The sequence below is a fragment of the Nicotiana tabacum genome, chromosome 12 (genome assembly GCF_000715075.1).
Source record: "Nicotiana tabacum cultivar K326 chromosome 12, ASM71507v2, whole genome shotgun sequence".
NCBI lineage: Eukaryota > Viridiplantae > Streptophyta > Magnoliopsida > Solanales > Solanaceae > Nicotiana > Nicotiana tabacum.
Window position 1 is genome coordinate 122,868,745 of NC_134091.1, and position 16,176 is coordinate 122,884,920.

Sequence of the window (16,176 nt, forward strand, 5' to 3'; positions counted from 1 at the left end):
ACACACTTATAATTCCTGTAAATCAACCAAGCAAGGCAATTAGGTATATGTCTATCCTAACCACGAATCTGTTCCCCGATGCCCGAGTTCAAGAACTTGCCCTACTCAATCCTGTATGCAATATAGAATTCCCACTTTCGAGTTCAATTCTAGATTCGTAGATAATATTCAATTGGTGATCAAGCAATCAAATAAATAAGTGCAAGATTGAATAAATAAACTAATATGATAAATCAAGAAGTCAAAATCAATATCCGAATAACAATAGTCATGAAAGAACCACAACCCTAGAACGTGAAGTTTAGCTCCATATAGACATGGTACCCAAACAATAAATCATACAAAGAAACATAAAGATTACTAAGTTTGGTGGGAGAAAGATGAAACTAGATGAATTCCGGCCTCCACAGCTTTGTCGTGGCTTTTTTCCTCTTCCCAATATGTTCGATGACCTAAAAGAGGCGTTTTTGGCTTATATATTGTGTACAAAAGTCGTGGGCCAAAGTTCTCCTATTTCTAATCCAAATCAGCTTCAGGGATTGATGCTAGGGTGGATGCGTCGCATCCACCTCGTCCTCCACTTCTCAGCTTCGCATGCTAGGGTGGATGCTTCGCATCCACCTCGTCTTCCACTTCTCAGCTTTGCTCAGGTGCGGATGCTAAGGCGGATGCTATGGGCCGACTTCACTGTTAAGGGTGCACGAAATCTGATCTTTTTCTAGATTGGATGCGACGCATCCAATCTCGCTTCCTCTACCTAGAGCACATTTTCTTCATATTTTTGCACTCCAAACACCCTAATTCACCACACACAACTCAATTAGTCATAAAACCAATAATTAAACCATGTTGGGCATTTGAAAGATCAAATAACATCAAGAAGCGGTTAAAACATGGGTAAAGTAACATCAACACATATCGAAATATGCCAAACATCATTGATATCTTGATATATATTGTCATTGGTCATCAATAAACTTTAACCACTTTCCTGAAAATGCATAAGAGCAAGTGGTCCAAAAAATTTAAAACTAAAGAAAATTAGAATGAAACTGATTGAAATTGAACTCTGACGGCGTGTTTTCTATTAAGGAAATCATTTTTCTTGAAAATAACTAATTTTCTAGCAACCAAAAAAAAAAAAAAAAAAACCTCAAAAAAACTCATTGAAAGGGAAATGTACAATCACACACAAAGCAAATAGAGAAGAAAATGACACAAGGATTTAACGAAATTCGGCTAACACAGAAGTAAAGAGAGTTTTTCACTAATGAGAAGAAAAATACAATACAATTTATAGAATCCAACTACAACTCTTATATATAGATTCCAAACAGTTTCAAACCTATAAAAGAAATGTCTTCCAATCCGACAAGGATAATTAGTTTTTCTTTCCTAAATCTATTAGAACAACGTGTTTCCTAAACTATAGAAATTATGGGTTTCCTAAAATACAAGTAAAAAATTCAAGACATAAATAACAGGGAAAAACAACTTCCTTTCTTGTGTTTTTCTCCTATAGTCCATTTGGACAGTGAGACAGTTTCTGCAGGAAAATATTTTTCTTCTTATCAAACACACACTCAATTAAAGTGATATTTGAGTGATTACCTAAGGGATGAAAATATTACTCTTTTAACCATTCAATGTTGAAAACTTGAAGAACCTGAAGATGGCTTAATGCAAATCACTCCATTAATATCCTCTTCACCTTGAATTAATCTAGAAGGAAATTGAAAATGTCCATTGAAATAGCTATTGGAAATTGAAGATTTATGTTCAGCACTTGCCATTGGTTGCTGTAATTCCCAAGCATGACTAATTAACCGTGAAAAATTGGACTGAAGGGGTTCCCTTTGAGAAAATATACCCCCTTGGGACAAAAATTGTTGATGGGGTATCCAATTTGCCATTCTTGGATTATAATTTGCTTCAAAATTGACTAAATTAGCACTATGGTTGGAGTTTTGGTCATGTAAATTGGTGTGAAGTGATAACCCAAGATCTTCAGTTTGGATTGAATCTCTAGACATTGCTTCATGTGGGAAGCTTAGGAGATTCATTAATGATGTCCCGGAATTTATCGGGAAGAAGGATTTCGAGGTATCTGCAACAGATGATGTCTCAGGTTCAACCGCTGGCATCACATATGAAGTATCACTAGTTGGATTTTCTGCTAATTGCCTTTGGAGCAAGAATCTGTTAAGAATATAATTAAATAAATAAAAATATACCCTCTTTAGAGCTTAACCTTTTAGATAAGACGATAAGAATTCATACCTAGAAGAAAATTTTGATTGTTGGTGTGGTTCTAAGGCAATGTTTCCACTTGAACCAACTTCACGTTCTGTACTTGTGGGAATGTTTTTTAGTACTGCATCATCACTTGGGTTCCATGTAGGTAACTCAACTAGCTTATCAATGGCATTTTTCGCTTTCTTGATTAGCCAATCCACAGCTTTGCTTGGCTTGTCATATCGTAGCCGATCCTACGTTCAATGGGTTCAAATGAGCTCAATATTATCTTATACAGAACATATATAAATACTATATATATAAAAAAGATCACTAAGCTTTCAATAATTACTAAGTTTTGAATTCATTATTATGAAAGTGCGCGCAATGGATTTAAGTAGTAATAACATAAATGTTGAATTTATCAAATTTAAATCTTGAATCTGTCTTTACCTGCACGTCATAGAACTGAATAGCAGTGAGAGCAGATAGACGAATCCTGCGATCTCTTGGACCTTTTGCCGTATATACTTTGCTATGCCGGTCTTTCTGGCCAGTGGACCGGAGAATTCGCCCTCCTTCGACTTGCACTATCTCTCCTTCCGTTGCTCTCTTCATTACAAATATTTTTGCTGATGTCTAATTTGCATATCCAATTTTGTTTTTTTCCTTTTTCACATGTATAAGCTAGACACAAGAATCTGCTCAAACAAAATCTTGGTTTAAAGTCAGTCAGAGGAAATCCAATTGGTTGGCTAATTAAAAATATGAAACTTTTTTATGTGAGTTTTGGTAGGATTCGACAGCACTAGATGTCTACTCTAGCTTTAAGGTTGACAAGAAGGTTTTAAGAATGGCAAGTAAAAGAAAAGATGAATGGAACAATGGGTTTTAAAGAATGACTTGTGTTTGGCCTCTCAGTTGTTATATACTAGGATATTTACACACCACGTCATGCCAACTCAATTTTTTGCTTTGACATTGAAAAATAACTAAATAAAAGAGCAGTCCAGTGAATAAAGTGTTTCGCGTTCACGTAAGATTCGGACTAAGGGCCGCATCCTTTGGGGTGCAATGTAGACCGCCTGCATTAGGGTCTATTTCCACGACTCGAATCTGTGACCTATAAATCATACGAAAACAACTTTATCATCTCCTTTAGCTTCCAACAAATATTTGTAATTTTCAATAATAGTCCTAAGAGGGTGAAACTGTATTGTCCTTGGATGAGCTTGACAGCAACTCGACTCGCTTTTCAATCAGTAACCGTCCATATTTTTCTTTTTATATTCTCTTTTATTTGAGGATATTCACATGTATATCATTCAAGCAAATCTTTTGATTTAAGACGAAAAGAATAAGAGACATGCACATATTTATCACAAACAGAACATGGAATTGGTGTAACATGCATATGTGCCTTAATTAAATGTTTTTATATCATTTTTGAGACAACTTGTTAACTTGTTGCGTAAAACAATTAATTTCACTTTAAGTTGTAAATAAAGTGTAGTGGCGGGAGCCAGCTTGCCGATAACGGATTTAGTTGAACCATTAACTGTAGTCCAAACTATATTTGTCTAAAAAAAATTTATTAAAATATATAAATTTTTAATTTAAAACCCTAAAATTTAAAAAATTAAAATCTCAAACTCATAAGCTTAAATCAAGGTTTTGCCTCTGATAAAGTGCATTTCGCATAGTAATAATGGAGAAAGAAACAATTTGGCACATGCAACTAGCAGAAGCTACCTTCTAAAGAAGAGGCAAAGGCGTGCCAATTCTTCATATAATGCAATCTTGTACTATGAATAAAATTAAAAGAGAGAAGACGATGATTGATTTTTGCCCACAAATTCCAAAGGACAAGGAGTGCGTTGGGAAAAGCATCTCCCAATTGGAAATCCCAATAAAGAAGACTAGTTCATGCTCTCTTTTTCTTGCTCTCTTTTTCTTGCTCTTTATTCCTAGGTGATTTGGACTTTTTTTGTTTTTGTTTCTGGTCCAGTATTCAGTATTGGATTAATTTGAATTTGTAGCAGAAAGTTGATTTTGGGAGGTAAAACACTCTCTGTTAGAAGCGATTCCATATTTAGGACTTGAACCTGAAACATCTAGTTAAGGATAAAAGAACACTACTTTATCACTAACCTGTGGTGATATATACATAGTTGATGAGGACTTGGCCTTCATTTTCTCTGAATTATTTGCATTAGTTCTCATTCCACTTTTCCTTTCATCACATAATATCACCACCGCCCTTCACTTCCTCTTTGGACACTTGGAATTTTCATTCAATTTAGTAAATAGTAATGCGTAATACAAAATTAAATCAATTAATTTCATATGGTCCATGTATATATATATATATATATATGGAAGATATAAAAAATCAATATCCTTGGTCCTACGTTGATTAGAAGATTAATTAATTTTGAAAAGATGGTCTAGTGGTTTAGGGTTCCAATTCAAATAATATATGAGTTCAAATATATTATTGCTGAATGTTTTGTAGTTTTTTTACGTGTTTATTTAAATATATGTCGAAAATACTAGGTTCGGTTGATCAAACCCGCGTGTGTGTATTATGTTCATGTAAATTATATTCTAGTTCTAAAATGGAATAATCTTCAAGTATTTTCTAATAACTGTACGCCACATATCGTTTCAAGAATAGATTGATGCCAATGTATAACAGTTGGGAAGGAAAAAGGAAGCAAAAAGTGTCACTCATCTATTGAATTATTGGTGGATATTTGACTCTTGTTAAGGGTATATAGTTTGGATCGATGCAAACAACAACCAACTCTTAGATATTACTTGAAAGGATTTTACTCTTGACACTCACTTCTCTCATTGTCGTTCCAGAGAGCTAAAGATCAGGCTCTGAAAGCAACTTTGCTTCAATCCATTATGTGATCAAAAACGCGAAGTCGCACGTAAGCGCACTCGATATATATATATATATATCAAACTAAATAATATAATGTTAGTAGTTAAAAAATAAAGTGAGAAATGTGTTACATTTAACTATAATTAATTAAGTGATAAGATGTACATATAAAAAACACACTTCTTACATTCATTGGTTTAGTATGAACACTAATTCGAGTAAATTTTTAGCATAATATATAGAGGGGCAGAAAGGGAAAGATACCTATGGAGAATATTAAAAATGGTAGCCCAGTGTACAAATAATCTCATATTCACACAGGGTTCGGGAAAATGAAGTACCCTAGTTAAGGGGTGTGATGTAGACATTCCACACTTTAATATTTACTTTCACGGCTCGAACTCATGACTTAAATAGGTTACACGGATACAATATTACTGTTGCTCCCTTTCTTGATGTCGAACATTAAACTCCAAAATAAGTAGCAGTGGAGAAAGGATCGATGGAAAGAATTGTTTGCTTGCAATTTATGACTAAATCACTGCTAAAAAAGAAATGACAATATGTCACTGTCTTCTAGCTAGACAACTTGCATTCATATTTCACGCCTAGAGAATGATATTCCACTCATTTTTAACTTACTAGTTTCTGGATATGTTTTACACGTCTATCCCATATCAGTTATTATGTAGCTGGTAACCAAAAAATAATATAACAACTATTAACTGCATACAAGTTCCAAAACGTTTTGAGTTAAAATCAGAACTTATAGTATACAAAATGTTATTTGTAGTTATATTTTTATTATTTTATTAAGTACATAAATGTTATTGGTTATATCTAATTTAATAATTTCTTATAAACGATGCTCCTCATGATTAACTCTGTTCAAATCTAGTTTTCTTAAATAAAAAAAAAGGACCAGACAACTATTGCTCGGAAAATTGTTCATCTTCCTTCTTCCCAAATATCTTGATTGAGACCACCTTCCGTTTCAATTTATGTGCTCTTTTAATATAAAGTACACTGCAATATTTGAATGAGAAAGTAAAATGATGAAACATATTTACATAATATTTTCAGTGATACATAAAGATTATTTGCACTAAAAAGCAAATGGTCTGCTAGACTTCTTAAGCTCTACCAAGATGAATAAAAGATAGGCCATGAACATCTTCTTCAAGAGCGTGTTTCAATTGCCCTAGTTTTGATAGATACTCATCAAATGTCGAGAAAGAACTGCTTAAAACCTATGAATTTCGAAGAATTACTGAGAATACTTGTTATCCTGCAAAAAGTTTAGAGTTTAAAGTTATTTCTCAAAGGTAAAATTAATTATGAATACTAAAGATAAAAAAAGAGACGACATGGTGAAAATAGCTAAGTAGGAAAATTTAAATAGACCAAGCTATCATTTGATAAATTCTCCAAATGCACAGACAACACTAAATAGAAGACAAACATGAAATAAAATAACAACATTTGACTTTGTGATGACCCAAAAGGTCATCTTATGTTTTAGAACTCGAATCTGCGCTCTTAAGCCTTAAAAGTCTCATTTTTACCATCCTCGATTTGCATGCGCAGTCCGGGCAGGTTACCGGGAAGCTTTTATGTTGAAAATTGATGAAAATAAGAATTTATGTCTTAAAAAGTTGATTTTAATTGATTTCGGTCAATATTTTTGGTAAACGAGCCCGGTCCATATTTTGACGGTCTCGGTTATTCCGTATCGAATTATGAGACCTAGACGTATGCCCGAAATCGAATTAGGAGGTCCCTAGCTTGAGTTATGAATTTTTGATGAAAATTAAAAGTCTGATAAATTAATTATTTTTAAGAATTGATTGATGTTTGGCATTATTAGTGTCGGGTCCGTATTTTGGTTCTGAAACCCGGTACAGGTTCATTATGATATTTAAGACTTGTCTGTGAAATTTGGTGAGAAACAGAGTTGATTTGACGTGATTCTGACGTCCAGTTGAGAAAATATAAATTTTAAAGTGTTCTTGGGAACTTTATTTGATTTGGTGCTAAATTCGGAGTTCTAGGTGTTATTTTGGCGATTTGATCGCGCGAACAGGTCCGTATGATATTTTTAGACTTGAATGCACCATTGGTTTAGAGCCCCGAGGGCTCGGGTGAGTTTCGGATAGGTTACAGAGTTAATTTAACATAAAAATCATAGATAGTGTGCTTCAGGTCCGCAGACTTCGCAATTGCGAGATCTGGCTCGCAAATGCGAGCATCGCATTTGCGAAGAAACTTCGCATTTGCGAGCAGTGGGGTTGGAAGGGGACCTTCGCATTTGCGAAGTTCAGGATCGCAATTGCGATCATCACATGCCGCATTTATGAACGGTTGTCCGCATTTGCGAAGATGGGTTGGGAGTGGGATTCTCGCATTTGCGAGATTTTCATCGCACTTGCGATGGTTCAATGTTCGCAATTGCAAACAAATGGTTCGCATTTGCGAAGGCAGTAGAGATGCGAGGAGTTCGCATTTGCGATACTTTTCTCGCATTTGCGAAGCCCAGGTCACAAATGCGACATCTGTCGCTTATCAAAATGACTTTTGGACGGGATTTTTGATTCATTTCCCAAATCTTCAAAACCTAAAACACAAGAGGCGATTTTCCAAAGACCATTCCTTCCCCAAATCATAGGTAAGTGATTCTAAACTAGTCTCTTTCAATCTTTTACATCTTATAACAAGATTTCAACCTAGAATCTAGAATTTTTATGGTGAAATTAGGATTTTTGGGTAGAACTTAGGAATTTCGAAATTTGGGGATTTAGACCTCGAATTGAGGTCGGATTCCAAAACTAATTATATATTCGGACTCGTCTCGGAATGAGTGTTCGGATTTCGTAAGTTTTTCCGAGATTTGTGACGTGGGTCCCACTACCGAATATTTTAATGAATTTCAGATTTTATCCGGAAAATTAGTAAATTCATATGAAATTAATTTCTATGATTCATATTGAGTATATTGAATTGTTTGTGAATAGATTTGAAGCTTTCAGAAGCAAATTTAAAAGGAAAAGTTGTGGTTGAGTAATTGATTGGAATTTGCAAAGCGAGGTAAGTATCGTGGTTAACCTTCACTTGAGGGAATAAACCCTTAAATTAATTGTTATATGAATTGCATGTGAACGGTGTATAGGCGAGGTGACGAGTGTCTATACGTCGTCAAATTAATTGTTTACCTCCTTACTTGAAAAATCATAAATTGTTTTAAATCATGAATTAATTATTATAATTATTATTTCTCTCTTATTCTTTGTCAAATATTAATTCTTGAATTTCTGTATTAATTGTTACATGCTATTTGAATTATGTGCCTTAATTGTTATTTGACATTTAGCATATTAAATATTAAACTGCATATTTTCTCTCCGATTTCTATAATAATTTGCTATTTTCCTTTGTTTGTTCGTAATTAAATCATAATTATTGTATGCTTGTTGTCTTATAATTTTATATTAATTGTTGCATTTATTGGAAAAATTCTTCTATAAGAATTGATAAATGAATATGTTGGAGGAGCGGGTTGCACGCCGCAACATAATTAATTATAATGAATATATTGGAGGATCGGGTTGCACGCCGCAACAGACTTATTAAAAGTCCATATTGGAGGATCGGGTTGCACGCCGTAACAGACTTATTAAAAGTCTGTATTGGAGGATCGGGTTGCACGCCGCAACAAACTTGATTAAAATGAATATATTATGAGAGTGGGTTGCACGCCGCAATTGTTCTTTGTTATTAATAAATTTAAAAATTATTTTAAAAATAGATAATATTATTCTAACGTTGGCTTGCCTAGCAAGTGAAATGTTATGCGCCATCACGATCCGAATATGAAAATTTCGGATCTTGACAGACTTTAACTCACCTAAGCCAAACTCCCTAATTTGCGTCAAGAGAAAACATGCTAGTACTTAGCACCATGGATTTTGCTTTCCATAAAAGATCGCAAAGTGCTTATTTTACTTTGGAGCACATCAATTTAAGTGCAAAAAAATCCAAACCACCAAAAGGAAGAATTTCAGAATGTTAATGCTAAATTAATGGGAATGACTCCAACGAAAAAAGGCTATAAAGCCACAAGTTTATCTACGCAATCATTGGCTTTTCCTATTCCTTTTTCACCAATTAATGTAACCTCTGCCCCTTCGTTCCCCCTGTATTTCTTGTGTTTAAAATGAAACTATTAATTGCCATTCTCAAACTTTGTACATTGTACATATTTTATAGTTGAATGAACTATTAATTACCATTATCATGATAAAGGATATTTATGATGAAATGCTTTTACCTTTTAATACAATAGTTTAACTACTAAAGATTGTAATAAGAAATTATTTATTTATTTACAAAGGGTATAAAAGTCCACTATTTTTTATGGACATTGTAGTAATTCAACTTTGACTTAGTGACGTCCCACTTATAATATAGTATAATTTATTAAGTGCCACTATATCCAAAGAATTTAAATAGGCGTTTGGATGTAAAAAATGTAAAATTTGAAAAAATAATAATTTTTGAAGTTAAGTTGAAAGAAAGTATTTAAAAATTAAAATTGTGTTTGAACATACGCTTCACTTGAAAAATTATTGCAGTTTTGTGAAGAAAAATAGTTGAAAAAGTAGTAAATACCAAATTTTCCAAATTGAAACTTATCTTCAAAAATTTTGAAACTCGTCTTCAAAAATTCAGCTTAATATATAACCAAATAATATTTTTAGGATGAGTTTGTGAAAAGAAAAAAAGAAAAAATTCTTATACACAAACAGGTCCTAAGTATTTAATTCAGTAGGTGCAATGCGTAATACAACTGCATCGACTATTAAATCTTTCATAACAATTGGTAATAACTCAACATACATATTAATATTATTCCGGTTCATATTATTTATTTTTAAAGTTTTTGCTCATCTTTTAAAAAGACATTTGATAATTCTAATCATAAATATATTGTCTAACTATCTTATTATCTCTCCTTAAACGTCTCACTTAGCTGACACTCTACTAATTTATGCATATTTAATAGATTTTCTAATACAAATACAGAGTCTAAAAAGAATTACTAAGTTCATCGCAACTCGTATCTAATACTCTGGTTCCGCTCCTGCATGTGAGGAGAAAATAGACAACTATGATGTTTGTTTTTTAAGTCAAAAATGGGAACGCACATAGTTTAAAGATTATGATCGAATTTGAGGCATTTTCCTAACTAAGTTGGAGAACTATAGATACTTGTTAGCTGCACTAGTTATCTTCTATATATTGTTAGTTCTCTTAACTAAAGTAAGAGAACTATAGTACCCCATAGGTACAAGGCTCGATAAGATTCGTGCCATGAAAATCATGAGAGGAATGAATTTTTGGTATACACTTAGGGGCTTAGGGCGAAGACATGAAAGTCTTTTTTAATTTTCTCATTTTTTTTTCTCATGAGTGCCATGATTTTGGGCTAATTAAGTTACCAACTTAAGTATTGTTTCATCTTTCATGTCCCAAAGATTTTCGAGTATCTTGGCATTTTGATAATTAGAAAGAGAAATACAGAGCAATATAATAGGTAGTGAAATGATGGAAAAACCAGACTTTTTAAAGGTTTGACTCTAGTATCATCGTATTAAAAAATTGGAATTTTTACCTTCACGTACTATATATGAAACTTTATTGCCCTCCCTAATTAAATTTTAACTTAATTATATGGGCATATACAATTTACCAATTATATACAAATTAGTATTAATGAGTATCCCGTTATATTAGGAATTGAATAGGGAATGAGTTATTTCCTCATCCCTGCTCTCTCTCTCTCTCTCTCTCTCTCTCTCTCTCTCTCTCCGTCTTTCTTTCTCTCTCTCCGTCTCTCTCTCTCTCTCTTTCTCTCCTTATATGCTCTTTCCCCAATTTTTTCTTCCTTTGTTTTTCTATATTTTTATCCTTTTTTCCAGAAAATTCATCAATGAATTTCAATTGCTTTAATATAGAGTTTTAATTTACCAATTTCATTTCATGTTGCACAATTGATATTCGGATTGAAATTGTCAATCAATAAATTTTGAAGGTGTTTGATTATCCACAATTGACAGACATTAAAAAGCTCTGAAACTTTGAATTCAAATTTGGGTTTTCAAAAACTATTGTTTGTTTGGATTGGGTGTTGTTGCAAATAATTAAAAATATTCTTTGGAGTTTATATCTCAATTTTGAGGGTGTTTGATGGACATTATACTTGATTTTGGCAGAATTTCATATTAAAACTCGAAGAAGAAGAAGAAGAAAAACACATGACATACAATATACTTACGAAGTTGTATGTAAATTATATTTAAATTGTATTATATTGTAATTATATATATTTTTATTGGAATATTGTATGAAAGTTAAAAAATAGTTGTAAAATGTATGAATCAGTGTATGAAATTTGTATTTAAATTATAAATACTATTTTTTTTTACATAAAATAGTTGATATGTATCAAAATTGTATTAAGAGAGGAAATTTTGATTGAAATTTTAGAGAGAAAGAAGAACACATCACTTACAAAATATATATAAATCATATACAAAATACATACAAAAGACATATTGTATACAATTTATATGAAAATTGTATTTAAGTTGTATGATATTGTAGTTAACTGGGTAGACATAATGTATGAAAGTTGTAGATAAATTGTAAATAAGGTGTATACTATATAATTAGTTGTATGGAATTTGTTTTCAGTTTATATATTGTTGTAGATGTATCAATTTTATACAAAATTTATTTTTAATTTGTGTGTTGTTGTACCATACAAATTTATATGTTGTTGCTGTCGCTTAAAATATTATTCATCGTGTGAAGTTTTTTTATTTCATTAGTAAGTGGTAGATTAAAATGAAAATAACATTCTAGTTTTACTAAATAAATATCAGGAAAACAAAACAATAGCAAAACTAAACCAAATAGTGTATGACAATGACAATTAAGAAAATTTATTTACTTCTCTTCCGTTTCGTCATGCATCAGATTCCAACTTCATTTTTCTTACATAAGTTTGTAATTCACATGAAAGTATTATCGTTATTATTTCTTAGGTAATGCACATTTGATAATGATGTTAGGCTAAAATGCTATACTTTTAGTACATTACAATCCTTACATTTTGTTAGTTTAGTGGTTAATTGTGCGACGTTTGAGCTAAATTATGTTCTTTTATGTGTAGGAGTGTCACGACCCAAATCCTAACCTGTCGTGATAGCGCCTATCTATGGCACTAGGCAAGCCGTCATTTTCAAAATACTCCAAATATTTAACAGAAAAGTAAATCAAGACATTTGAAATAGGCAAAGTTTTCATAAACAAGGGGATAAAATCCAAAATACAAGTGCGAAAATAGCTTCCAATATCAGGGTGTCACTAAGCCATGAGCATTTATACATAATCAGTCTAGAAATGAAACGACTGTAACAGTTTGGATCAAAATACAACGAAAGAAAGGATAAGGAAGGAGAAACAAGGACTGCTAATCTCCAACGGTCAGCTACGCAAAATATCAACACTCTCCGCATTCAAAAACTCATGAATCTGCACACGAAGTGCAGGGTGTAGCGTGAGTACAACCAACTCAATAAGTAATAATTATAAATAAGGAACTGAAAGATAGTGACGAGCTACAGTATTATAATTCATTTTCATTAGTCTAAACAAGAAAAGTAGACATGCTTTCAAATACGGAAAATTTAGTCAAATCAGTTTATTCGTGCCAAATTCAAGTAAAAACCAGATAAAAGTATCCTTTAGAAGTTTTTCAATATCAGTGATATGTGGCAACTATGTGCAACAACAATGAAATCATATACAGCCTCTCAGGGCAACAATCACTCAGTCCTCCCATTCACTCCAACCTCACAATCACTCATTCCTAACAGCCACTCATTCCTCACAGTCACTCAGCACTCGGCACTCAGTAGGTACCAACGCTCATTGGGGTTGTGTACAGACTCCGGAGGGGCTTCAGCCTAAGCGCTATATCAAGCTAAAGTATGGCATACATCAATAAAAATATGCTGCGGTGTGCAGTCCGATTCCATAAATATCCTCATAATCAGGCCCTCGGCCTCACTCAGTCAGCAATCTCTCCAATCTCTCGGGCTCTCAGAAATCAAGAAAATCAACCCAAACAGCAATAATATGATGTATCAACAAGAATAACAGAGACTGAGATATAATATGCGAATAAAACTGAGACTGAGTACAAATAGCATTTAGTAGGTAATTCAACATGTAACACGGCCTCTGTGGGTCCTAACAGTACCAACACATAGCCTAAATATGGTCTCTAACATGATTCACAGTCAAATTTCTATAACACATGAAGAACATATAGTTAACAACAAATTTATTCAACTTCTCAGTTTTACGGAATGGACCAAGTCATAATTCCCACGATATACGCCCACACGCCCGTCACCTAGCATATGCATCACCTCTAAAACAATCATATAACACCAAAATCTAGGGTTTCATACCCTCAGGACCAGATTTAAAACTATTACTTACCTCAATCCGAGTAAAACTCTACTCCAATATGCCTTTGCCTCGCGAATCGGCCTCTAATCGTCTCGAATCTAGCCACAAGTAGTACAATACAATCAATACGGACTAAAGGAATCAACTCCACAAGAAAAATACAAAATTATAAGCCAAAATCCGAAATTAGTCAAAAGCCGGCCCCGAGCCCACGTCTCGAAATCCGACAAAAGTCACAAAACCCGAAAGCCCATTCACTCACGAGTCTAACCATACCAAATTTATCAAAATACAACATCAAATGGCCATTCAATTCTCCAAAATTAACTCTACAAATCCCTAACCCCCAAATTTCACCTCAAAAATACACCAACTAGGTGGGAAATCGGTGGGGAAATATCATTATTGAAGAAAAATAAATACAAGGAGCTTACCTCAGTAATCTCTTCAAAAACCCTCTCAACAACCTCCAAAGTCCGAGTTCAAAATGATGAAAATGGTGAAAAATCTCGAAATCTCGCATTTATAGGTTCTGCCCAGGTCTTCCGCACCTGCGGCAACATAGCTACATCTGCGGTCTCGCAGGTGCGCCCCAGAGCCTGCTTCTGCGTCTAACTCCGCACCTGCGTCCTTTTTTCCGCTCCAGCGGACTTGCTTCTGCGAGACAAATCTCTGCTTCTGCGGAGTCAAGCTTCAAGGCCAAATCCGCTTATGCGGCTCTTCTGCCGCATCTGCGGTCACGCAGATGCGCGAAAAAAATCGCACCTACGACCTTCTGCTGCATCACTCCCTTCGCCGCTTCTGCGACTTACCTCTCACTTCTACGGGCACGCACCTCCGGTTCCCACTCCGCAGGTGCAATTACACCAGCAGTGAAAAACCTTCAACAAGCTTACAACTTCAAAACTTGATCCGTTAATCACTCGAAATCAACCCGAGGCCCCCGGGACCTCAATCAAATATACCAACACATCGTAAAACATCTTGCAAACTTAGTCGAATCCACAAATCACCTCAAATAACGTCAAAAACACGAATTTCACACTGATTCAAGCCTAATGAACTTTGAAATTTCCAAATTCTACAAACGACGTCAAAAACCTATCAAACCACGTCCGATTGACCTCAACTTTTGCACACAAGTCACAACTGATACCACGAACCCACTCCAACTTTCGGAATTCCAATCCGACCCCGATATCAAAAAGTCCACTCCCGGTCAAACTTTCCAAAAACTCAACTTTCGTCATTTCAAGCCTAATTCCACTACGGATCTCCAAATCACAATCCGAACACGTTCCTAAGTCCAAAATCACCTAACGGAGCTAATGGAACCATCAAAATTCAAATCTGAGGTCATTTACACATAAGTCAACATCTGATCGACTTTTTCAACTTAAGCTTTTAATTACGAGACTAAGTGTCTCAATTCACTCTGAAATCTCTCCGGACCCGAACCAACCAACCCGATAAGTCATAAAACAACAGTGAAGCACAAAAATGAGCAAAAAAGGGGAACGGGACTACAGCTCCCGAAATGACCGGCCGGGTCGTTACATCCTCCCCCTCTTAAACAAATGTTCATCCTCGAACGAGTATAGAGACATGCCTGAAGTGGTCAAAAGATGAGGATAACTGCTGCTCATATCTTGCTCGGTCTCCCAAGTCGCCTCCTCGACCGGCTGACCCCTCCACTGAACCTTCACAGAAGTAATATTCTTCGACCTCAGCTTTCGAACCTGCCTATCCAAGATCGCCACCGACTCCTCAATATAAGATAAATCCTTGTCCAACTGGACTGAGCTGAAATCCAACATGTGGGACGGATCGTCGTGATACTTCCAGAGTATAGAAACATGGAATACTGGATGAACTCCTGCTAGACTGGGAGGCAAGGCAAGCTCATAAGCAACCTTCCCAACACGCCGCAACACCTCAAATGGGCCGATAAACCTCGATCTCAGCATGTCCTTTTTTTCCGAACCTCATAACACCCTTCATGGGTGACACCCGGAGCAGGACCCGCTCTCCAATCATGAATGCAACATCGCGAACCTTTTCGATTCATATAACTCTTCTGTCTGGACTGGGCTGTACGCAGTCTATCCTGAATCACCTTAACCTTCTACAGAGCATCCTGAACCAAGTCTGTACCCAATCATCTAGCCTCGCACGGTTCGAACCACCCACTGGAGTTCTACACCGCCTACCATACAGAGCCTCATACGGCCATCTGGATGCTCGACTGATAACTGTTATTGTAGGCAAACTCCGCTAGTGGCAAGAACTAATCCCACGAACCCCCAAACTCCATCACACACGCAAGGAGCATATCCTCTAATATTTGAATAGTGCGCTCGGACTGTCCGTCCGTCTGAGGGTGAAATGTTGTACTCAACTCCACACGAGTACCCAACTCTTGTTGTATGGCTCTCCAGAATCGTGATGTAAACTGCGTACCCCGGTCAGAGATGATAGATACCGGTACGCCATGAAGCCTGACGATCTCG

The 16,176-nt window shown here is 34.9% G+C and overlaps 1 protein-coding gene across 4 annotated transcripts; it reads right to left on the bottom strand.

Moving 5' to 3' along the window:
- Positions 1 to 229: 229 nt before the first annotated feature.
- On the bottom strand, positions 230 to 3,145 carry LOC107817614 (transcription factor TCP4). 4 transcript variants are annotated; one of them, XM_075227003.1, is made up of 4 exons: positions 2,689 to 3,145; positions 2,281 to 2,489; positions 1,791 to 2,199; positions 230 to 797 (listed from the first exon to the last, which is right to left on the bottom strand). In XM_075227003.1, the coding sequence occupies exons 1-4, from the start codon at positions 2,851 to 2,853 to the stop codon at positions 774 to 776; spliced, it is 807 nt and encodes a 268-aa protein (XP_075083104.1). In that variant the 5' UTR covers positions 2,854 to 3,145; the 3' UTR covers positions 230 to 773. The 4 variants fall into 4 exon arrangements, with proteins under 4 accessions (XP_075083104.1, XP_075083103.1, XP_016498958.1 ...); XM_075227002.1 differs by having other exon boundaries at positions 1,712 to 2,199; XM_016643472.2 differs by having other exon boundaries at positions 1,612 to 2,199.
- Between the last annotated feature and the right edge of the window lie 13,031 nt (positions 3,146 to 16,176).